This window comes from Tachysurus vachellii, chromosome 12, assembly GCF_030014155.1.
Source record: "Tachysurus vachellii isolate PV-2020 chromosome 12, HZAU_Pvac_v1, whole genome shotgun sequence".
NCBI lineage: Eukaryota > Metazoa > Chordata > Actinopteri > Siluriformes > Bagridae > Tachysurus > Tachysurus vachellii.
In genome coordinates this window covers 11,266,921-11,292,272 of record NC_083471.1, presented here as the reverse complement: position 1 = coordinate 11,292,272, position 25,352 = coordinate 11,266,921, and the positions used below count along the sequence as shown (strand labels likewise).

The window sequence follows — 25,352 nt, the reverse complement described above, 5'->3', positions numbered from 1 at the left end:
CGTTGTTTAAAACGTGAAAATATCTTGGCTTTTGTTAACCACAAACTTTATTTCACCGATTCATAAATCCAATTGACTTATGAGACTATGAAACCGGAAGTGCAAAAATGCTAAACAGTTTGAAAAGCCGAATTTACTTATCACTAAAGTAATTATGTCAACTTAAAGCAAAATGGGTACAAAAACACTCTGTGGCCTCTCTAGACTGCATTAAAGATGCAGAGCACAATATTTGAAATATACAATATTCAGCATTACAAAAGGGTCACCGACACCAGGTTCAGTACTTGAGACAGAAGGACTGGGGAGCCAAAACTGTTGCTTAAATCGGTTTGTGTTACACAATGATAGATGACATCCAGAGCACCAAGGGTCAGAGTCATGGAAGTGAAAAATGATAATGCAGCGTTTAAAGGCTTGTACCCGAACGAGGTGCCTAAATTACTTTTTAAAAGCAATTAACAACATTTAGTCAGTATGGGTGTGTGTGTGTGTGTGTGTGTGTGTCCCTGTGGGATCTGTGTCGAGTCGCGCCTCTGCCTTGTGTGTGTGGAGTTTGACAATTTAAAAAAGAATCATTTAAAAAAAAAGTTCACAGAAATAAAATATTTGAATTAGTTTGAAATTTAATTGAAAATTTAAATAGAGGAGGGGGGGCACGGTGGCTTAGTGGTTAGCACGTTCGTCTCACACCTCCAGGGTTGGGGGTTCGATTCCCGCCTCCGCCTTGTGGAGTTTGCATGTTCTCCCCGTGCCTCGGGGGTTTCCTCCGGTTTCCTCCCCCGGTCCAAAGACATGCCTGGTAGGTTGGTTGGCATCTCTTGATTGTCCGTACTGTGTGATTGCGTGAGTGAATGAAAGTGTGTGTGTGCCCTGCGATGGGTTGGCACTCCGTCCAGGGTGTATCCTGCCTTGATGCCCGATGACGCCTGAGATAGGCACAGGCTCCCCGTGACCCGAGGTAGTTCGGATAAGCGGTAGAAAATGAATGAATTAATTCATTTAAATGGAGCAAAATATCTCGAGTGGATTATGACATCACAACATCAACATTCTAATCATTATATTGCCAAACTTTAGCAGTTCGGATAAGCGGTAGAAAATGAGTGAGAGTGAGAGAGTGAGTGAGTCAGTAGGGTCTACACTTTTTTGGAGTTGCATATTTTTAAGACAACCTGCATCATAAAAAGGTATGCAATTAAAACTTTTGTACACATTTTAAAAAAGAAAAGAAAATGATTTATTTAAATTAGATTGGTTCAAAAAGACAAAAGAGTAAAAAAAAGAGTAGAAAAAAATAAACCCCAAATATTACAACTCAGTCACACAGTGTTGCACATTTCATTTTATTTCATTTTATTTTCTTAAGTAAAACATCTACATTAAATCAAGAATTAACTGGTGGCTTCACATTACAAGTATTAGACTGTAGGATTCGCTCATCCTTAAATTTTTATTATTTATTTATTTTTTAAATTAAAGACTTGGTCGTAGTGTGCAAAATGTCCTTAATACCATGCCTGTATTTCTCTGACTTGTCTTCAAAAACAGAACTAAATCCTACACATTGCACAAATCACGAGCAGAACCAGGACCACTGAGACACTTTAATTCAGGATTTATTCAGGTAAATAGTTTCCTTTGTATGACAGTGATTTGGAAGCAAAAAAGGAAATGCACTCAGTCCCAGAGAGGCACGGCCATCTCATATGAATGGGGTAAAAACCCGGAATGTTTAAAGGGCCACAATGTGAACCCTGAGGTACTGCACTTGAATTCACTCATCTGTTTCCTTTTTTGTTCCATGTTGATGAGAAGCTCCAATTAAAACCTGGAGCTGTTGTAACGCATGTCTGTTGAGAATCGAGTGCGTTCGATCAAATGAGGGTGCTACCGCTCAAAATTTTGTACACGCTTAGGCATAATTTGTGCTATTTTTCGTAATAGTGGCGCAGAAATGGACACTATCAAACGACAAAGTTTGGAGACAAATCAAAGCTCTTCCTACTTTAATTTTTTTTAAACAATATTCCTGATACTGCACACTCTTGGCATCATCTCAGCCAGCATCAAGAGGATCAGAAATATTTAAAACCCAAGCTTCTCACTGCTACTAGTTTCAGGTAAACAAATACATTCTTATTATATCTAGTGCAGTTTGTTTTTTGGAAATGAATTCATTATGCAGGCAGTAACGACAGACTCAGCTTCGACCTGAACCTAAACCTTGAAGACAATCAGAAATCTACACTTAATCAAAAGCGTCTAAATGTTTGACTGGAGCCTGATGAATGAAGGATTTGTCCACAACTAGCAGTGTGCTAACATCCCCATACCTTTTTATTGGTTTGCCTGGATTGAAGAGGCAAAAAAAGGTAGCTAAGATAATTAACTAAACGTTAGCTAAACTTAACTAAGCATCTAATTTACACCATTGAATAGAACAACCATGGCCAAAAGAATGTTCTGAAATGGTGTTGAATGTAAGAGATTTTTAAGTCTGTCTTTATTGTATACAACTATACGGGCTTTTTATACTTGGTCACTTCATGCGTTTTCTGTGATCGGATAGCTATCCGATCGTAAAAAGACCAGGTGTAAATGCCCTCCGGAACGTTTTTGAGACGGATATAAATCCGATCGTTCAAACCACTTCAGGAGGTGGTCTGGGACGCATTTCAGAAGAAACTGGACAGGTGTCAATGAATATGGTTGTTCAAGCCACATACATCAGCGCTATACTCCTCCCAAATGGAAGTACGTCACTCACAAGTGACTCACGAGTCATGCATCACGCCAGAAACAAATAACATGGAGGACACACAGGGTTGGTTTTTTGTAGCATAACCATCGTAACAAGTTTTTTCGTCTTCTTTTTGATTGCATTCTGAAAACCGCATACACCAAAGCGTGTTCCATTTCAATTACCCCGGAAAGATAAAATATATTTGCATTTTGGGCGGAAGTAAAAAGATCGGATTGTTATCCGATTCGCCAAAACGCATTTATGTGGCCTAATGTAAATGGAACAGTTTTAACAAATCAGATAGCTATCGGATCAGAGAAACCACATGAAGTGACCAGGTGTAAAAAGGCCCATAGATTTCAGTAAAATGCTTTTGGGACACGGTCCAGTGTTATAGAAAAAAAATGAAGTGAGCTTTCTCAGGGTAAAAACATTAATCGCAGGATTTCAAGCCCCAAATAAAACTGACACGGATCAAATCATTTGTTGACTCCCTCGCGCAGACACAGGAGGTACACAGCATTTTCAGTCCAAGTCAACGAGCCAACTCTAAAAGACAAAATACTTAAAATCAAAGTCCAAATATCGACAAATCAAAGCTTGTATGAATGTTTCCCCCATCAGCCACTCTGGAGTGAGGAGGTATAGTGTGCTGATGGGATGTGCTCCTGCTTCTATCCAATAACACGGCAAAAGAACAGACTCTAATACAGCACAACAGCAGCGATCACCACGTGAAATTTTGAAGATACAGTACCATCAAAGTAATTTAAGTAGAGAATTTGACAAGTGTCTCAAAAAGAGGTGGAACTCAACGCTCTCAGTGATCTTTTTTTTTTTTTTCGATTCCTCTTTCTTTTCTGTTTTTTTTGTTTGTTTTTTCTTTTTTACTAAATTTTTGCAATCAACAAACTGTAGAAAATCGTAATGCAAATTTCTCCTCAAGAGTCAGTATTTAAGAGAGATGGTGCTCGGCTTAACACTACAAGCTTTGTGTAGTGTTAAAGACCCAAGTTGAGAAAGTTTACCATACACACACACACACACAACACACACACACACATACACACGTGTTATAATAAAGCGCTGATTCCCAGGACATCCTCACTTCTCGCACAAAAAACACTTTAAGGATTTCAAGGGTTTTGGCTCTAGGGATGTTTCGATTGGATTTTTTTGATTCTCTATACGTCTCTAAAGGGAATGCCTCAGCGTTTAGCACAGTCCATTTGGCTAAGAAGCTACAACCAAGACGCAGAAACAAAGCCATCCAAACATCCCGTCTTCCTGACAGTCTTTGGTTTTGGAGGGCATTATTCTTCCTTTGATACGTGGAAAAAAGTTCAGCCACTGGCAGTTAAATATATTAATAATGAAAAACGGAGCTGTTAATTAAAAGCTTTTGGTGGAACATAGCAATCTTAAATTAATTCACTACTCTTTAATCAGCTCTTATGGCCTCCGGCATGGGTTAGAATTCCTAATAAAACTGGGAATTTGGAACATTTCGTTACAGCTTTAAACAAGCAGAACCACATGTAATGATTTAAAGAATTGCCTGGAATCATGTGACCCCTTGCCAAGCAACCCGACCGTAAACATAAGACATCAGAAAAGCAGAAAAGACAGAATCTTCTTCTGATCGAAATTATCTTCTCACCATTCTTATACGCAACAAGGTGAGAACCGACGGGGTTAACAGACGACACATAATCGTATGGCGTCTGATGGGGAAACCAGAAAGAGGTCCGGAGCGTCTCGAAGACCCATCTACGGAAACACTGCTAGCACATACATCTAATATTCAATAAAATTTTTTAACAAATACAATCTCATTAGTGGTGAGTGATTCATCCTTCCTCCCTCTCTCTTTTTCTCCCGCTTGAGTCTCACGGGTCCTCGGTTCTCCATTAACGTAGGAGTTTCCGTAGAGCTTATCAGAGAGAGATCAAACACTGCAATGGAGGTGGAGGAGGAAGAGAAGGGCGGATTTCCCTACACCGTCCCATCCGTGCCATTTTTCTCTGTCACGGTCGTTCCCAGAGCGCGTTGGCCGTCCTTTCGCGGTGGCATGCGTTCATTTATCCGGTCCAAGCCACGCGCCTCCTCGAAGTTGCGGATCTTCCGTGTTGGGGAGAAACCTTGAATGGCTGAGGAGATAAGAAAAGACGTTCTCAAATCTACGACACAACAGTTCACTACATCGTCTAAATATTCTGAACACGGTCTGTGAATGTACAAATGACCTTTGACTCCATTCATAACATGTCCAGGCATTTTAGCTATGTTATAACTTCTTAGCTTTGGACACAAACACACAAAAACATGCTAACTCCACAGCTGCGTCCCAAATGACATGCTACACCCTGCACAACATACACTTTGCATATAGCGGATGATTTTTTTGATGTCAGTGGCAAGTGACAAGGTTATGGAATGCACGCCTTTACAGAATCTGTTGAACTTTTAAAACATTCACACAACATAAGCTAATTTTAAAGAAGTTCATAAGATGCCTTTTCCACCGGAGTGTTTCTGAGTCATCTTGAAATTTTTTCTTATGCAGCATCAGAGTGAGTGCCTGTTAGCTCCGCCGTTCTGTGAACATGACATCCACACTTTTTCCCTTGAACAAGTGCAACATGAGGGGACTCAACTACTACCACTATTTATACAATACTAGAACAGTGCATATGTATGCAATTTGGGACGCACCTCTTCTTAAATAGCAGGAGACCATTTGGATTTCGTCACAAAACCAGCATGCAAGAGCCGGTAACACAAAACACGAGCATTCAGCAAGGATGGACAAATCAGTCAGCATTTATTAGTCTGTTCGCATTTTGTAATGCATAAAACCTCCAGGGTGATGATTTGTCCATCGCTTAGAACACAGACAGAAACCTGTAGCAACATTCAGTCCTCTCACTGATACTACAGGTGAGGAGATGAAAATGCAGTTCTGAGTCAAATGGAAATGCAAAAGAGTTGCCATAATCTTACACACACACACACGCACACGCACACACACGCACACACACATCCCGATGACTCAGGAGCTTCCTGCTGTGACACTCTTAACACGCCGTGCCTGCAGTGTGTGTGATATGTGTGATAAAAGTGTGTTTGTGTGTGTGTATGTGTAAGATTATGGCAACTCTTTTGCTGGCGCGCTGACGTAACGAGATTAGAGGCTGAAAATAACCAGCGCTAAGAGGACACCGCTCCTCCACCAATCAAAGCACGGCATGGGAATTAGCCCGGACCGAGCAGACTGTTGCGTAGGGCGAATAATTCTGAAGGGGAACTGAATTAGTGCCAAACACATTCTCACCATTTCCTGTATGAAACCCCAAAATTTCTTTGCTCAGGACTTTATTATTAAAGTTAAAATAAGATGAACTATGAAAGAAGGTTTGGCAATATAATGATTAGAATGTTGATGTTGTGATGTCATAATCCACTCGAGATATTTTGCTCTATTTCATTCATTCATTCATCTTCTACCGCTTATCCGAACTACCTCGGGTCACGGGGAGCCTGTGCCTATCTCAGGCGTCATTGGGCATCAAGGCAGGATACACCCTGGACGGAGTGCCAACCCATCGCAGGGCACACACACTCTCATTCACTCACGCGATCACACACTAGGGACAATTTTTCCAGAGATGCCAATCAACCTACCATGCATGTCTTTGGACCGTGGGAGGAAATCGGAGTACCCGGAGGAAACCCCCGAGGCACGGGGAGAACATGCAAACTCCACACACACAAGGCGAAGGCGGGAATTGAACCCCCAACCCTGGAGGTGTGAGACGAACGTGCTAACCACTAAGCCACCGTGCCCCCCTCCTCTATTTAAATTTTCAATTAAATTTCAAACTAATTCAAATATTTTATTTCTGTGAACTTTTTTTTTAAATGATTCTTTTTTTAAATTGTCCTTTTTTCTCCTGTTAGATCATTTAATAATAATTGAATTAATTTAGATCTTTTTTGTTTGTTTTTATCTTCAAATGTCTGAGAAATGTTAGAGCGCTTTTGTTTTTAAGCTTGTTATTTTTACAGAACTTTTCTCCTTTTTTCCCAAAAATTCTGTGATATATTTTGAATTTCTAGAATTACTAAACATTAAATAAAATAATGACTAACCTTTTGGCTACTGTTCTAAATTATCTTTGCACAGCTATAGATGGTCATAGCATATAATCGTTTTTTATATTTACGTTTGTTTTCATTATTGACATACTGTAACTGTTTTCTTCAAGTATCATACATGATATCATACAGCATATGGTACTGTATCAAGTTGACTTTCATGCGGCAAATTATTCAGGTAGCACTGATTTGAAATCCAGCTTAGCAGAAGCCACATAATATATTTCATTTACAGCTAAATAGTAAATTTCATTAAAGCCACTGCTCCAATGTTCCAGTTCCTACTTATCCAGTCACAAATCAACCTTCATCATTCCCAAAAATTTCCAAATTTCTTTGATTGGGACTTTATTATTATTATTATTAGCTAAATGTAGAACGAGAGAGCAAAGCAATATAACGATTAGAATGTTGTGATGCAATAATACGCTTGAGGTATTTTGCTGAATTTGAATTACTTATAAAATTACAAAATAATTCAAAGCTGCTGCTTTAATGTTAAATACTGCATTGAAAAATGTTTAAACAAACTTTTTTACCTTTTTTTTTTTTTACAAAATGAATGCTCATTTTTAGTGCTAAATCTTTTTTTTTTTTTTTACATTAATACATTTAAATGGTGTTTTGTTAAAAATAATGCTCCTATATTCCAATTCCTACTTATCCAAATAGAAATCAGCGTTGATTGTTAGTATTAGTAGTTCAGTATTATAGGTTAAGTACTGAATACTGAAACTAGACAAAATGTATTTGTTTATGGAAAGAGATTAGTCTGATTTTCACACACAAGCACAGGGAAAGACAACAATAACAGCACAACACACTGAGACACGAGACAGCACAGACGAGGCCACGGGTGGGACGAGAGATTACCTTTGCCCTCCTTCGCCAGCAGCGTGGCTGCATTAGCGAGAAGCCCAGAGCGGAGAAAAGAAAGAGCTGTGAGTCGTCAGGTTTAGAGCTCAACACAAGCCAAAGCAAGCAAGAGTCAATTCTTTCAAATGAAAAAGATTACCAGAAATACAAAACAGCTCAGCAGATGATTATCATTTGATGTTATTAAATGATTTCTTTTTAACCCTGGATCTTAGGCCACACCCCCTTTTCAAAAATAATATTTAAGTATAATGTGACTACGTTCTCTAAGTGTCCAGTGTTTACATATGAAAAACAAAACATGTTTGAACATTAGGAACCTTTCTCTTTCAGTCAAAACACCTCGGCAACGTTATTAATGCAGTCTTGTGTCAGGGCAAACACAGACTAACTTTAATATTTACCACACCTACAGAAAGAAAACTGTTATTCCTGAATCATCACTTGCAGTGTTGTACACACACACGCACACACAAACACGCACAAGCACGCACACACGGAGAGAGAGAGGGGGAGAGAGAGAGAGAGAGAGAGAGAGAGAGAGAGAGCAGTTACAGATGTCAGTGTTACAGATTATTTACATGTCATTACAACAGAAAATGGGTGTTGGTTAACAAAGCCATTGAAACACACACAACAACCAACAACAATTTTCTGTTGTAGTGACAACGTGTAAATATTCTGCAAGACATTCTCTAAATCTGCGTGTGTGTGTGTGTGTACTGTATTTAACAGAGCTGCCAGTATTACTGTCAGTACACAGTTAAACATATTCAAATCACATTCGCTAATTGTATTAAACACTGATGTTTTCTCTATAAACACTTTTTTATTTGAAATTCAACAAATCAACAAAAAGCATTTACAAAGGAACGAACTACACAACAGTAACTGAACGTTTGGAAACCGCTGGCACAAAAATAGAGATAAATAAAATGAACTGAAAACCAATAAAAAAAAAACAACGTACTAATAAAAATTCAGAACGATTTTGCACAGGACTACGTGCGCAGGAAATTGATGGGGTAATGAATAGTTTTTCTTTAGTACCATATTCTTTTTTGAGTATTGACATTATTTACTTGTGATAATTTAAAGAGTTATAAACAATATAACAGTTTTAAACAATATAAAGTTGTTGTTTAAGGTCGTAATAGTAAGCTGTTCCTCCGGTTCATGATAATCGGTGGAAATGAAGACCGTGTGTGTAAAACCTGTCCCAAATTAATCAAATATCCGATGAGCAGAAATTGTTTGGCTCCGATCTGCCCTCTAGTGGCCGTATGTGTTATAACCCCTTCTGACAAAAACGTGAATTTACATCTAAATGATTACACACGCACACGCACTCTCTCTCTCTCACACATACACACACAGAATATTTCAATAATGTGTGCAAGTGTTGACTAGAAGTAACAAAACAGAATAAAAAAAAATCTAAAAGATAAACAAATTAAAATATTTTAATACTTTATAATATTTAATAATTTGTTCTACTACATTTTTCTGTTTCAGTAAAACAATGAAAAAATTTGAAGAAAACAAAAAAACCAAAACCACAATACTAAAATGTCTGGTAATTATATTAAACACACACACAGTATAGAATTATGATCATTCAGTGTCTTGATCAAAGTGATAATCTTCTGGAAATTTCCAGACAAAAATTATTAACGTCATCGGCACACACACACACACACACACACACACACACACACACACACACACACACACACACACACACGCGCGCGCGCACTAACCGTTCTGTAAGGTCTGTTTGCCTCCAGACAGCACTCCCAGAGGTAATGTTCCAGTTGGTGTCAGCCCTTTAAGGGTCAGAACGCTCTCGCTTTCCTCTCTAAGAGAGAACACACACACACAAACACACACCTCATTAGCACTACATTCACTGAATCCAACAAAATCAATTAGCATGACATGAGTAAAGAGGGATAAATGGTAATCTGAACATTCTGAAGATCGTCATTGAAAAACGAGACAAAAGAATTCACAACACGATCGTTTCTCTCCGGACCTTCTCACTGCATCCACCTCTCCACTCCACACTCCTCTCCTCCCTCCTCTCCACTAAACTTTATCCTCCACTCCTCTCTCCATACTCCTCTCCTCTCTCCACCCTCCTCTCCCCCATCTCCACTCTCCTCTGTCTTCTCTTCTCTTCACCCTCCTCTATTTTCCTCTCCTCTCCACCCTTCTCTTCACCCTCCTCTATTTTCCTCTCCTCTCCACCCTCCTCTATTTTCCTCTCCTCTCCACCCTTCTCTTCACCCTCCTATTTTCCTCTCCTCTCCACCCTTCTCTTCACCCTCCTCTATTTTCCTCTTCTCTCCACCCTTCTCTTCACCCTCCTGTATTTTCCTCTCATCTTCACCCACCTCTCCACTCATCTCCACCCTCCTCCTCTCCTCTCTCCACAGTTATTTCTAATGCAATTAATTATACACAGCTACTTTCACTCATGACTCACCGATGCTGCATCACAATTCCCAATAGACAAGCATATGTGTGTGTGTGTGTGTGTGTGTGTGTGTGTGTGCGCACAATTTCAGACAAAAGTCCATTGTGTGCAACAAGCTCCTCTCTACTTTTCTAAACAGTAAATTCTATTTTCATCTCCGTGCCCCATTTTGGTAAGGAGGCCTCTCTCCCAGACGGAGGACTAAGAGGGAACCACATCCAGATCTGAGACGATTCCCAAAATCCTAAACGCAGCACAGAACATCCTCAGGGATCGGACAGACGGGGAAATGCAGCTGATACGAAGATAAGCAGCTGTGACCCATTTTACCTTTTCATTTAATTCCTTATTACTGAATTTAAATGGAAATGATCCGGTTCCAACCGGTTCCATATCTAACTGAAGGAAACGACTCTAGTGACTGACCTGAGCACAGAGAAAACTCTGGCCATCTTGCCGATGGCACGGATTTTATTTCTGATCACCTCCTTACGAGCTGCTGGTGCACCACCTGAAATCACACACACACACACACACACCATACAAACACATAATATTACGGTCATAACACACCGACTCTGTATCTAAATCCTTAACCCCATAGTGGAAGACCCTAAACATGCTCCCTATCTAGGCATTCTACCATAAAGGGAACCTGTATTTTGTCTTCAATAAAATATTTGTGATGTCACATACTGGCACATGGCTACACAAGAACATTATTTACATTAAACATGGCTACAGAGTGATGTGTAATGCAGGACAGATGTTCTTCATCCATCAGGTACCTTCACACAGGTCGTCTCCCTCGGACATGAGCTCGTCGTCCGAGCAGATGTTCAGCACGTTAACCAGCATCTCAGTCACTGAGGACACACAGAGCCGCCATCTCGTAAAAAAATTTAAATCACAGGTTCACAATGCATAGGGTTCAAATAAACCCTCGTTGTAACATGTTTTGTTTCTATAGCAACAGCTCGTTCAGAAAGTCTCTTCATGCACAGATAAAAATTGTTGACGTGTGAACACCGTGCTGAGCTTCTAGCCGACGTGGAAGATGAAACGTGCCGATACCTTTCTCACCAACAAAGGGCAGCGACCACGTGAAAACATCCATGAAGTTGGGCAGCCAGTACGGATGGGGAGAGCAGTTAAACTGCCGGATGTTCATGACGTTGTTTTCGTACTTCAACACAGCAGCTACGTTGAAGAAAAATGCACCAATCAGTTAGATTGCATGACAGAAATTCCAGATATGACTTTATAATTATTAGCATCATCTATTTCAAGTCATAAAAAGATCACTGGAAGATCTTAATCTTGTTAATCTCAAGGACTATTTTCTTCATCAATCTGTGAGCAGATTTTCTTAACCCAAGAGCAAACAACAAAAACAAACAATTACCCAAATACAAATAAAAAAAATATATAATGTAAAATAATAGGTTACACTGGATCAAGTACACATACATGTAATTCAATAAAACACAATTCCATTTCATTTTCACATTGATATTTCACCGTAGTGGTGTTTCAGTTTTCATAATTAAATGCCTTTTAAATGTTTTAAGGCTACAGCAAAGAAAAAGAATGCTACACCATTCAGTCCGCATTTTCTAATCTTTTTTTTTTGTGGGAGCTCAAATAAAGACCTTGTGTTTAAAGATGTTGTTCTACAGAACTGCACTACAGAAGAACCCTGACTCTGAGGATCTATAAAGATGTGAACTACACAAAAATGAGCTGCATAATCACAAATCCATTTAAACTTAAACAGAAGCAGGTTACAAACCTGCTTCTGTTTAAGTTTAAATGGATTTGTGATTATGCAGCTCATTTTTGTGTAGTTCACATCTTCACATCACATCATTCATCTAGACAACATAAAAAAGTACAACTTTTTATGTTGTCTAGACATTTGCGTCAACTTTGGCACTCTTGGTAACTGTACAGAGCTTCTGCACCGTGATTTGATCTATTTACGAATACACTGCTTTTTTTGTCTCTTTCGTTTCGATCTTTTGTGTATCTTCTTGACAACTTGAGAACATGATGTAACTTTGTTGCAAAGAAACAACATATCTCTAGCTCTCCTAGCTGCCGCTGTAAATAAAAAGAAAAACATAAAACATACGAGCGTGATCTCCTGTACAAGGTCTCCTGAGCCAGGTTTAGCACAGATGTGTAAGTGTTGGTGAATGTTGTTACCTTTGTTGTTGTACACGTCGAGGTAATTAGGAGCAGAGAAAATGGTGATTAACGAGGGGAAGCCAGTCGTCTGGCTTTTCCTGTACATCCTGTACCTGTAACGGGGGAACAAACGGGCTGCTTTAGAGCTGTGACAGTCACGTGTTCTCTCTGCCTCTCTCTCTCTCGCTCACACACACACCACACACACCACACTCACCCACCACACACACCCACATGTTCCACACTGCCAACAGAAATGAGCTCAGATTTGTCAATTATGTCTAATTGTCTGAATGTCCTATTTGGTTAGTTAAAGATTAAAATGGAATGTAGTTCAAGTCAAACAGCAAACCAGAAGGTCTCTCACACACCCTCGCACACACGCGCACACACACACACGCACGCGCACACACACGCGCGCACACACACACTCGCGTGCACACACGCGCACACGCGCGCACACACACACGCGCGCACACACACACACACATACTCGCACGCACACACACACTTACCCTGCATCCTGGGCTTCATGTGCTCTTATCACTGACAGCAGATTGTTGTTTGCCAAAAAGTCACAGACAGCAGGATAACTGAAAGAATGAAGAAATTTCACATGCTAAGTTTTGGCATTATGTCTCTAGACATGCCAAAAAAAACTTTAACCAAAAATCCACAGCTGCATTAAACACCTTCAAGCAAAACCTACATTTAGGCTGCTGAGGCTAAACCAAAACACACACACCACACACACCTGTGGGAAACAGGTCAACACTTTGTTTCTAGGAGCCAGTCTTGAATCAGAGATTTCCACTCAAGGATGTAATGACACAGTCTAGCTGCGAGTGCATCTTTCTCAGACTCTGTACCCAGTCTAAATCTCACCATTTTTAACACAATGATGACAGTCATGACTCATGTGCATCATTACATTCAGTCTCCTACCATGGGGTCGGCAATTTGTTTTATTACAGTGGTGGAAGTGCACCATTATCAAGTAATTAGGAGGCTAAGAACCAAAGACGACTGCCTGGAACACACCAAGTGATGCTGAGACTTGCACATGAGACCAACCCAAACAAACCATGATTCTAAGAATTGTGGATGGATGTTTTATCCACAGAGCACTACCTAAATGGTTGACAAACACCAAGTCTGTCTTTTTGAAATGTAAAAAACTTCCACTGTTTCCATTTTCTTTTCATCTATTACAAATTTGTATCATCATATGACCAAATTTGCAGACTAATCCACCAAGGAGGAATCGAGGACACATCTCAGTACTGACACCAAACATAACACGACAGCTAGCGTGTTTAACAACTAAGCGAAGAATTCATTTCACTATGGACAACAGGATGTGAGGCAATACCTCATCAACAGCTTGAAGAACAAGGCTCGATGACCCCAGCGCTTTCTAGACTTCCTTTATCACGTCATCAAATGTTGGGGACAAAAGTGCTTGGCCCCATGAATCACAGCTTGAAGCTATGTTTAAATTTATTATTGAAGTTGTATTGTGGACCTGATGACCGAAAATACACAAAATGACACACAAATCGTTATCACGCTGTCTTCACCTGAAGAAGTACGAGCAGCCTCGCACAGAGTTGTGGTTAAAGTGCTCAGACGTCTTTTCACTGCCGTAATCCTCGCCCGGATCGGCCCAGATGAGATCGCACATCGGCCCGAACGCTGGCGGCTCCTTAAACCTGTCTAACTGCACACACAGACAGACAGACAGAAAGAAAATCAGACCTTTAAAAAATTAACTTTTTATCCTCAAAAAATATCCTCAGGGCACAATGAAGGTCTGTAAATCCCCTTGAGCAAGAATTCTGCTAACGAAAATCTAATCAAAACACAGTTCATGGTGTTTCATGGTTCACGGCCATTGATCAGCCGAGCAGTCTAGACAGTTTTTGAATCATCTCCTAATTAATACTCGGATAATTTGCCATAATACTGTCACTAAAGCTATAAAAAACAGGAGGATATTCCATGAATTTTAGTCTACTCACGTCAAGAGAATGTATCTTCCTGAAGGTAATTTATCATATTGAAGTGTAGAGAACTGCAATAGACACTGAGCTGCACCTTATTAAACTAATACATCAAAATCTTCTGTTGAATCCTCGGCTGAATATATTCTTGGAATTGTTTCTTCCTGTATTGTTATGAAGCAAATAGAACATCCTCTTCGTTTTTCTTCTTCTTTAGCTTCACATTAAAAAAGTAACATTTAAAAAAGCCACTTCTTAATTAGTTACTTACTTTCCTGATGTCGTCTAAGCAGTTGATTTCGGGCGAAAGGCCTCCGTGAACGCAGAGGAACTGCTGGTTAAGGAGAGCGGCGAGGGGCAAACAGTCAAACGCTTCCATGCATGCGTCGTACACGCACTCGGAGTATTTGATTTTACCTGCCAAGACAAAAATAAGGTGTGGGTGGACAGCATCAGAGTGTGTGTGAGGTTATATAACAGAAAGAGCGCCGTCTCTGTCTCTGTAGTATAATAAGGAGCTCAGAGTCTTGTGACATTTCTACTCATGTCTTTGAAGAAATCACATCTGTTCTGAACAAAATGCTTCCCTGTGTTGCACAATTCACTACACTGGACTAAACAGAAGACTTTTACTATTCTTACTCTATAACACTAACGATATATTCTAGAACACTGAAATATAATTACCGTATTTTCCGCACTATAAAGCGCACCGAATTATAAGGCGCAGTCTCAATTACGGGGTCTATTTCTGTACTTAACCCATACATAAGGCGCACCTTATTATAAGGTGCATGCTAAAACATACGTCTACAAAAAAGGTAACGGAAGCAAAACAGTGAGTTTAGTTCAACTTTATTCTACTATTTAACAATACACACACACACATTATTTTTTAATCAATCTTCTCCCACAAATCCATCAAAGTCCTCATCTACTGTGTCTTCTTAACTTGGTGCAGTTCATTTTCTTGCTTCCTCCACTTCCGAACTCTGATGTTGAATTCTTTCGCAGCTGCTCTATTCCCATTTACAACCATGTAACTGATAGCCTGTAGTTTGAATTGTGCCTCGTAAGCATGTCTCTTCACTGGTGCCATTTTCGGGGGTCCTTAGACAAACAAATGTTGTCTTCTTCTTCTTCTGATTTTTATTGGTGGATGGCAAACCAACTTAAGGTGCATTTACTAGACTGGATGAAGTGGGTGAACTAAAAATTAAAAAATGCATTCGCTGGCAAATTGCTGTGGTATAAAAGACATAAAACAATATTATAGGAAAAGAATCATCCTCAGCGTTACTCTGATTACTCAGTACACCCCAGTGTTTATTATCCTTTATATTGCGCACAGTTTGATGATTGAAGATTTGTAACAATAAGACCATTTAATGCCTACCATCACACAATAGCGTCATACAGGACTTCAAAAGTTTGTGAGTCAAAATCCCAAAAATAAAGACTGAAGGAGTCTCTGCAAGGCCATAACCGAAGCAGCGGTGCACAGAGACAGGAGCTAACAGTGGGTTGCTATTCAATTTGGCATAGATGAGCATAATTAGTCCTCATTATCAGTTACGTGTAACGCTCATTCAGCGCTTTATTAAGCTTATTATTGCTGTAGTGTCTGCTCCTGCTTTCAGAAGCTTTTGCTTTATTAAAATCCGCCCACAACAAGGTCACACCAAGAGCAAGGTTTTTGTTATGCAAAGGGGCCGAGCCGAAAAACCGCCGTCGCTGCTGCTGCGGATGAACGATAGAGTTGTCCATTTTACACACAAAGGACTGCTTTCTTTTCTCTGTCCTCATTTCCCTTCCTCTTCACAGCAGACCTGCCTTGTTTATTTGAAGGACTGTACATGTTTTTGTTTTTTTTTACGTTTCCACAGCCAAGAGCTTCTTCTGGAATGAGACGATCCGTTGCATAACTTGTGGTTAATGTCTGACAAAAAAATTAACCTGAGAATGCATAAAAAAAGTGCCCAATACGAATGCTGTCTCCAAACACCTTTAAATGCAGGGGTACAGGTGTTCCTATTAAAGTGTGTGGAATCTCTAACACAGAAGCCCTTGTGTGTAGTGCACTCACTCACACTCCTGTTTGAAGGTGAAGTACTCTGTGAGATGCCGGCACTCGTGGTTGCCTCTGAGCAGGAAGAGAGTGGTTGGGTGGTTGATCTTCAGCGCCCACAGGAAAAGCACACACTGCAGAGAGACAGCGAATGAAACGGAGCACATGCAAAGAGATATGACCGAATTCTGATAGGCCTATAATTGATTCAATTCATAATATAAAAAGAAGGAAGGAAGGAAGGAAGGAAGGAAGGAAGGTAAGAAGGAATGGAGGAAGGAAGGAAGGATGGATGGAGTCAAGGAAGGAAGATTGAGACAGCTTGGTTCAGAGGCTTGACACCAAGGCTGACACCAACACACAACAATTAATTCCCTGTTCATGTTCTTAACACGGGGGTGTGCTTCAGGCAACGAATGAGGGTTATTTTTTCTTATTTCCGTCCTAATTGGGTCTTGGCCATTTTCCACCCACCAGTCAGCTCTCCTCGATCATAGAACAACTGCCAACTGGAAAGGATGAAGGCTTCCTCAGAGGCATGTAAAGCAAACAAACTGCATCTTATGACACACTCGGAGGAAAGCACAACCTGCCCTCTTCTGTATACATGACATGGAGAGAGAAAATCCCTACCACCCACAGAGCATGGCCAGTTTGGTCTCTTTGCCACAGATTGCTGTGGTATCTTTGTAATACTAGCATGTGAGCGCCTAACCGTAAGGTTATTGTTTTTTAAGCAAGCCTTCTCATCTGCTTGTGTCACCAAGCTGTGTGAAACAGCAAAGGCGTTAAAACCATCTTTAGGTGACCCGCAATAATGATGTTGGTTCCATGTTGAGGTAAAACACTTTGATTTCAACATCACATACTTTTTTTTTAAACCACCCACAAAGCTGTTCCTGTGTTGCTGCCAAATTGTGTTTGATTTATCTCTCCTTTTTAAAATGTATTTTTAAACAGAATCTTTCCCCTCTGCTTATCTGTTTTCTTTCCTCCGCCCCTTCCTCCCTCTTAGCACTGGCTTTAATAGCCTAAAATATTTAATTTTTTAAGAATAAAGCCTTTATTGTTCTCCAAAATAAGGGTGGTGATGATTATGGCAGGTTGAGAAAAAAAAAAATCAACAAAATAAAAATGGAACATTGTTACACACTTACTGTCCAACTATTCTCTTCCTTGCCTATAACAATTGGCCATTTTCTTCTCATTAAAATAACCCAGATGGTCATTGTTTTCAAGAAAAACTGCAATAATAAAATGTCCACATGACGATCTATCCCGAGAGAGCACTTTGCTTAATTTACACATCTAAGTTTCACAGATTGTTGACTAAATCCTGGCCATGCAAATGGTTCTGGAGAAGAGGAGGGACAGCGGGAAGCTATTCTGTAGGACAGTCGTATACATCCATGCTTTGGGAGTCACATTAGACTCCTGTTTAGCACCCTCCTGACATTTTATTAACATGCAGCTCCCTGTGCTGTACTTAAATCGGTGAGGATATGCTGCCGAGGTAACCAAGGACGGCAGGTGCAGACTCAAATGCCATCTGAAATAATAGACGACAAGGCTAGCGAGAGAGAGACAGTGTGTGTGTGTGTGTGTGTGTGTGTGGGCTGGATGGAGAGTCGCTACTTCAGCCTACGCATGAAGAAGAATGAGCGGAAAATTGCAGGTAACGTTGGCCATAAAATCCCCCAGTCCCCCCCGCTCCCTGAATGAGAGGAAGGTAATGAGAAAGCCAGTTAGAGAAAGACTGAAATTTTAATCTCTCTCTTTCCTTTTTGCTCAAGTGTAGGAGGAAAAACAAAACCCATGTCAGCCAAGTAGCAACTGAACTGCTGGAACTGGGGCTCAGAGCTATGAACGAGTGTGTGGGTGTGTCCACCGCTGCACAGAAGGAAAAATGAGAATAAACCGTGTCGCTCATTAAACAGGAGAGAGAGAGAATAGAATTTTTTCCCCTTACTGCCATTTGCTCCTCTGATCCATTAATGTCCATCAAGCAATTACATGGAGCAGGAATGCACACACATTTACTAAATAGGGGTGTAAAAAAAAAACGACTGAAAGCTAAGCGCCTTAAGTGCAGTGTGTGGACATTCATGGTCCAAGTTTTTCCAGGGTTTCTATAAACTAGGAAGAAGCGAGAGCCTCACTACTATTCACTATTTTTTAGATATTTCTGAAATGTTGATTTTCTTTCTCTTTGTAATTATATGAACCAATCACGATTATAATTAGCAGGCTTAAATTACATGGCATGGCTGATTTCTGAGGTGATGCTTACAAAACTATAAAAGGCAAGAGCTGAAATGATGCTGAAAACACTTACTTGAAAGAAGAAGTTAATAAAAGTATATATAATTAATCAGCATTACAGCATCTGAAAAGTGGAAAATCTTCTCTCCGGGGAGCATACAGAAAAATCTACGGTGTAAACAGCACCTTACAGATTGAGACATGGCTGATTAGCTGTTTGTTAATATTTTTTCCCTAATTACTTTAATTACTTTAATCTAGCGTTACTAGAAGCATTAATCACTGGTCTTGTTTATCTTTTCCTAAATGATGGATTTATGTTGACTTGCTTTCATATGATTTCTTTCGTGTTGAATATGTCTTTAGTCGATGCCGTGAATGAGAATTGAATTACACACCAAATTCCTTGTAGAAATGCTCCTATAAACGAATCCTAAATAAATCTGTTTAATATCTTTGATAAACGAGGCCCAATGTGTTTGTGCAATACTGAATTACTTGTACATTTCAGTTCTTCACACCTAAATTGGTTCCGAAATCACACTGAACCCCTTGCTTTTCCTTTGGCAAATCCATTTTAGAAATAAGGTTAATTTTTACATTTTAGTTCCGAGACTTTTCCTATATTGTGCTCTCTTCCTACAGCTATTCTATATTTATGATTATTCTTCTACAGTATTTCTGGATCCAGCTGCTGACCCCTACTACATCTGCTTCGGTTTGGTAAAACACCATGAGCCCAGAATTAAACGTGAAATAAAATGAAATAAAATATTTTGATGAATTTCTTCATGACGTTACAGTCAAATCAAACCAAACACAATAATGTGTGTATTCAAGGTGAGAAAACCGGTATTAGAAGATGCTAAAATGATGCCCTACTTCTAGCATCTAAACCATCTGTAAAGGTTCTTCAGTTAAACAATAATATAATAACATTGTACTATTGAAAGGAATCCTTTTAGTTCCCCAAGGATGAGTTGGTCACCAAATATGCTTTTCCCATCTAGCCAACAGTTTAACTGATCGGTGGAAAGTATGCATGATCCACTAAAGTGACCTCAGACCATTCTCTTTACCTCGGCTACTTTCATGTTTGACATTTGGAGCAGTGACATCACCGAAACCAAAACCCAGCCCAGGTTTTGAACCCTTCTGCAATCTAGGAAACGTGTCCACTATTGCCACTGGTAGTGTTTTTGGGTCAAAATACCACTTCCAAACATTTCATGAGAAACTACATTTATAAAGTTCGTCGCAACAAACTTTGATGTTGGCTTTGGTGAGGCAAGTATTCACAAAGGCGGGTGTTTTTTGGAGGCAAGTGGACATAAGGGTCAGTGTTACATTTGGAGGCAAGTGGACATAAAACTTGTGAAATCTAGTGGAGCGCTAGGGTGCCAAAACATTTGGAGGCAAGTGTAGACGAGCATGTGACGTTATCTGAAAACCGGTGACGCGATTCCCCTCCTTGGGCTGAATGTTTTGATATGTCACATGCCCATGTTGTGCTAATGTTTTTTGTTTTCACGTGACATCACATGATGTCATCAGAATACCCGTGAGGAAGTTCCCCTCATTGTTCTGAGTGTTTTGATATGTCACATGTCCATGTTGTAAAAGGTTTTTTGATTTTGCATATTTTGGGGGTGGGACAACCGAAAGGCCAGTCGGTACACCAATTTAAAATTTTGTTCATAGTATCACCCTAAAGGAGCTGGCCGAGTTTAGTGTAGATAATTCGAAAGCTTGGCGAGTTATAAACCTCCAAACTTTATAATGGGAGTCTATGGGAAAAAAGGCCACTTTGAGACCCGGTACCGGAAGTACCGGTACTCGGATCGCTTAGAAAAGTAATAGCAACAAACTTCAGACCAGTGTCTACAACATATCCGAATTTGGTTCATGTGGCTAGAAAGGAGGAGTTACTCTTGATATATTTTTGTCTAAGCTTAAATAGGAAAACAGAATGTTAGCTTCTACAAAGCCAACATAATTAACAGCTTTTTTTATTTTAATCTCTTGACCAATCAGGTCACATGTTGATGCGCAAGATAAATCAATCAAACAAACAAACAAACACAGAGGACAGTTTTGTACAAAGTCGTGCAAGCAGGTCAAAATATCTTAAAATTTCTGCCTCCAAGGGTTCATCGAAGGTAAACAACATAGTCATCACCAGAGTTTACACTATAACAGTACCTACATATAAACAATTAAAGAAAGAGTAAGAACATCATATAGCAGTGCAAGAAAATTACACTAGCATCATACACTGACCTCAATGCTGAAGTAACCTCTGTCAACGTAGTCACCGAGGAAGAGGTAGCGCGTGTTGTCAGGTGATCCTCCCACCTCGAAAAGCTTCATGAGGTCAAAGAACTGCCCGTGGACATCACCACATACTAAAAAAAATTAACAGTGAAAAAAATAAAAAATAAAGAGTCAATTTGTTTGCTTATGCAGATTATATATTATACAGTGTATATATAATAAACACAATAAAATGTTACTTTATAATGATGCATAATAATTCAAACATAATGAAAAATTAAGGCAAATAAATTAACCTGACAATATGACACACCGCATGTGTTTTAACACCTTATACAAATATGCTCTTTATTTTATTTCTTGCTAACTACTGTACACACACAGGAGAAAAAAAATTATTGATCTATCACTTATTTTTAAACATCAGCGGACAATATGTATTTTTTGTAACATAACTATCAGAAATTTTGGCAGTTATCTCCATTGTGGAGAAATGTGGGGGGAAAAAAACATCAACAAAATATGGATATATATATATATATATATATACATACAGCCTCCTCTGAGACAGGTGAATTGAGTCTGGCATTAGAAACAGAAGTGTGTGTAGAAAAGAATCGGTGAAGACTCACACCTCCGCACACCTTCTTACATCAGGTCTATACTGACAAGGCTGCCGTCACTTAGCAACAAAAGGTACTGGAGGCAAACGCGTATCACATCTGAAGCGTCTCACATTCCAGTGTGTCACGTCAGTAAGAAATATCAGCATCGCATGGAGAGAAAAAAATGCATCTTGGGATTGTAAAAGATTTGCTGGGTTTTATAAATATCCATGTCTCAATTTTTTTCTGGGGGGTTCAGAGCTGTCAGCTTTTCTGGGTGAGAGTGAGTGAAATGTCAGAAAGTGTGTCATCTCTCAGTTTTGATGGATTGCTGAAGGCTTTATCGTGTTTCTGTGTGCATTCAGTAAAGTAAATTTAAGCACACCATTAGTTAACATCATAGATCAGTTTGTAACTTAGAAATACAAATGGTATCTTGGGTTTAAAAAGTGCAAAATATATGAATGGTAATAATATAATTTGGAGATTGTAATGATGGCTCACATCTAGGAAATCCTTGATTACTCTCTAGATTAGATTTATTATCCATAATTAAAATGGAATGTAGGGTGTTTAAAATTAAACTCTGGTCATGAGGGCTGATGAGAAGGTTGTTTGCCTTCTCTGTAGCTTTATAGGCAGAAACGTAAGAGAAACAGAAGTGTTTGCATAAAATCATTGTATGTAACCTACAGTAATGTGAAATGTCAGATCACATAGAAAACAAGATCAGATGTCGCCCCAGAACTTTGTCAACCATGTTCTTCTTCTCACTCACCTGCCAACTTTCAGTCTGATTCACTGGGAGGTAAAAGAATCAGAACACGGAGCATTTTTCTGAAATATTTTGATGTGACCAAGACACACCAAAGATTTTTGACCATATTGCAGCTACTGCCTACCGGGCTATAGGATCTATCAGGACTATCAGAACCTGAAATGATATTCTTTTCATATCTTATTTCACAACTTTCTCACCGGTGATGGGCGCCTCCACCTCGAGCATGCACTTCTCCTGGCGCAGGATGCTGGCACCCTCGTTAATGATGCGCAAGGCAACTTCTTCCTCTACACGGCCCTCCTTCACCAAGTGGCTCTTCAGCAACTCCACGTTGGGTTTACCGCCCACAAACAGCTCTTTCATGCTGAGCCGCTGGTGAGGCGGAAGGGGCACGCCTGTAGTGGGGCACAGAGAATGAATACTGCTTGATAGACACAGAAAAGCTGGGTATGCAGAGAGAGGAGGGAGCTTTACTGAGTCAACAAAGTACATTTACCAATTTTCCATTACAGAGTAATACATAATTGTTGTCAGATGCTAGCTCACATGAAATATACTCTTTGTATTTTTCAGTGTATACATGATGTGGAAAGGTTATTTTTGTTCAACCAGAGAGAAACAAGCCATTAAACACTTATTTTTTATATCCAATTATATGCTGCATCAGCCATATGACATACAAGTACCAGGATATGTTTCTACTACAGAATCTATAACACTATACAAAAATATTTTGCAATAATGCTACACTTCTTTACAGTTCAGAAAATGAATGTATTATAATCTATTGGTATCCCATGCATATCAATCACTGAGGTTTTGGAGCTACTCTTTGTCTAATCTCTCAACTGAACCCCAGTGTCTATCAACATGCGGAGTCAACATGCGGAGTCAAACCTCAAGATTCATTTGGTAATCAACTCAAATTTGGTATGCCTGCAACATTACTGTATAGTTTTTATCACAAAGGTATCTTGAGAATCTGAATTTTTAAGTTTTAAGTAAAACTACCAGATGCATTTTGCATACTGTGTGACTGCTTGAAGTTTCTGATAATGAGTCCCAGAGTTATGGATTCATGTTGGATGATTAATTTCGGCAGCAGCTGGCATTCGCAGGGAGTCCTCGTCTGCTTCGTGATGCCGAGAGTCGCAATGGAGCCAACCACTTGACAGCTCTTCCCTCGTTCTGTCAGCTGTCTCCAGGAGCGTGATGGAAATTACAGGGAAAGTCAGTGGCAGAGCACGAAACCCGCCTGAGCGCTGTCAGACCCCTCCCGGCCCTACCCAGCTACATCAAAGCAAAATCAATCTGGTGAATCAGTCAAACAGTAGGCTGAGGATGTATGAAGGGATAGCAATCCACACTTTAGACAACAGACTGTGTGTTCCACACCAGCACAGATTACACAAATCAAACGCAGACTGTCTCACCTTTGATTTGTCTAAAGATTAAGCAAAGTGCGTATATTTTAGCAAAGATCTCCCACTCTCTGCTGATATGCTAGGTGATATGTTACATTTTTCTGTAAGGAGATGTTTTGTTTAATGTTTCTGGAAGGAGAATCATCACTTTGTAACAATCTGAAGGAAAGCTGTAGGTTTTACACCACAGGAAGATCAGCGGGAAAGAGAAGTTTACGCTTTGCAGTTTCTCAAAACATGACAAGCGGCATTTGTTTTTGGCTCCTCAATTTCAAGAGCATTCACAAGAACAAACCTGTTTTTTGGACGTTCCGCAACACCAAATGTAACTTAAACAGCCAAAAAGTATGATTTGCTCTTTAAAACAGACAATGTGACTGATCCTATAACAGCAGGACCTCAAATATGTGAAGGATACAGTGCCTGTGGAAGGTAGAAGGCTTCAATTCCGGAAATTGTCCTGTCTCAGACCGTTCATTCTTTCCACGGTCTTCAAAGGCATCTGAATATCTTTTTTATTTTATTTAGCTTTTTCAAAAAAGAAGCTCTCCAGGTGCACCCTTGACTCTGAAATATAACTGGAACTTCCCAAGACCAAGGGTTATTAAGTAGTACCTTTTAAACTATCTGCATTCCAAGCATTAGTGAAAGCCAAAGCATTTGGCTCAAAATCTTGCAAATATCATCAATACCTGGCAAAAGTATAAATTAGTTTCCAAAATCTGGAACCAAGGGCATGACCTCAGGCAACTGCATCCCAAAGCAATTGGACTGAAACCAAAGCCAGCATTTCTCTAGCACACACATATCAGATAATTATTCACTGAACTCAATGTTTCATGACAGGATCTCTTCAGGTCTTTAGTTCAACCCAAATCTTAATTCTCTACAGCTGTTTTTATGCACTATTGTTTCTGTGACTAACTATGGAAACAATGCACATTTCACAACTGTTTATCACCAGATTCTGTTATCTGACATGACAAAAGTTCAAACCCAAAAAGGGGAGAAATAAAAAAGGCAACGTAAATCAGTGCAGGTCTGTTCGGGTAAAGCGTGTCTTCACTGCAAAAAAAAAAAAAGCAATACCCTAGCAAGTTACAATATGTTGAAAATAGACAATTTTTCAAGCAATTCAAATAACTATACACAAGCTTTTACAGATATTACATACCTATAGCACTTCGGGTTGGGATTAGAAAAAATGTCTAGAAATAGACTAATCTCATAGATGTTTCATAATATGACAACATGATATAACATCATATATAGTCACCTATGCTGACGCCTGCCTCCCGCCCAAAGTGAAAAAGTGGCCTGGTCTGATGAATCACATTTTCTTTAACATCAAGTGTTACATAGGAAAGAGGTGTCACCAGGATGCACTATAAGAAGAAGTCAAACTGGGGGAGGCAGTGTGATGCTCTGGGCAATGTTCTGCTGAGAATCCTTGGGTCCTGGCATTCATGTGTATGTTACTTTTACA

At 39.6% G+C, this 25,352-nt stretch overlaps 1 protein-coding gene across 3 annotated transcripts in view; it reads right to left on the bottom strand.

Moving 5' to 3' along the window:
• Nucleotides 1-1,340: 1,340 nt before the first annotated feature.
• ppp3cca (protein phosphatase 3, catalytic subunit, gamma isozyme, a) overlaps nucleotides 1,341-25,352 on the bottom strand; it is a 28,358-nt gene continuing 4,346 nt past the window's right edge. The window contains exons 2-14 of one of the 3 annotated variants that reach the window (XM_060883154.1): nucleotides 22,640-22,837; nucleotides 21,063-21,187; nucleotides 16,543-16,654; nucleotides 14,724-14,869; nucleotides 14,030-14,169; nucleotides 12,965-13,042; nucleotides 12,468-12,562; nucleotides 11,334-11,459; nucleotides 11,048-11,125; nucleotides 10,686-10,770; nucleotides 9,541-9,638; nucleotides 7,778-7,804; nucleotides 1,341-4,896 (exon numbers count right to left, since the gene is read on the bottom strand). In XM_060883154.1, coding sequence (XP_060739137.1) covers nucleotides 4,742-4,896; nucleotides 7,778-7,804; nucleotides 9,541-9,638; nucleotides 10,686-10,770; nucleotides 11,048-11,125; nucleotides 11,334-11,459; nucleotides 12,468-12,562; nucleotides 12,965-13,042; nucleotides 14,030-14,169; nucleotides 14,724-14,869; nucleotides 16,543-16,654; nucleotides 21,063-21,187; nucleotides 22,640-22,837 — 1,463 coding nt within the window. In that variant the 3' untranslated portion in view covers nucleotides 1,341-4,741. The remainder of the gene's footprint in view (nucleotides 4,897-7,777; nucleotides 7,805-9,540; nucleotides 9,639-10,685; nucleotides 10,771-11,047; nucleotides 11,126-11,333; nucleotides 11,460-12,467; nucleotides 12,563-12,964; nucleotides 13,043-14,029; nucleotides 14,170-14,723; nucleotides 14,870-16,542; nucleotides 16,655-21,062; nucleotides 21,188-22,639; nucleotides 22,838-25,352) is intronic. The other 2 variants (XM_060883155.1, XM_060883156.1) reach the window with 2 other exon arrangements.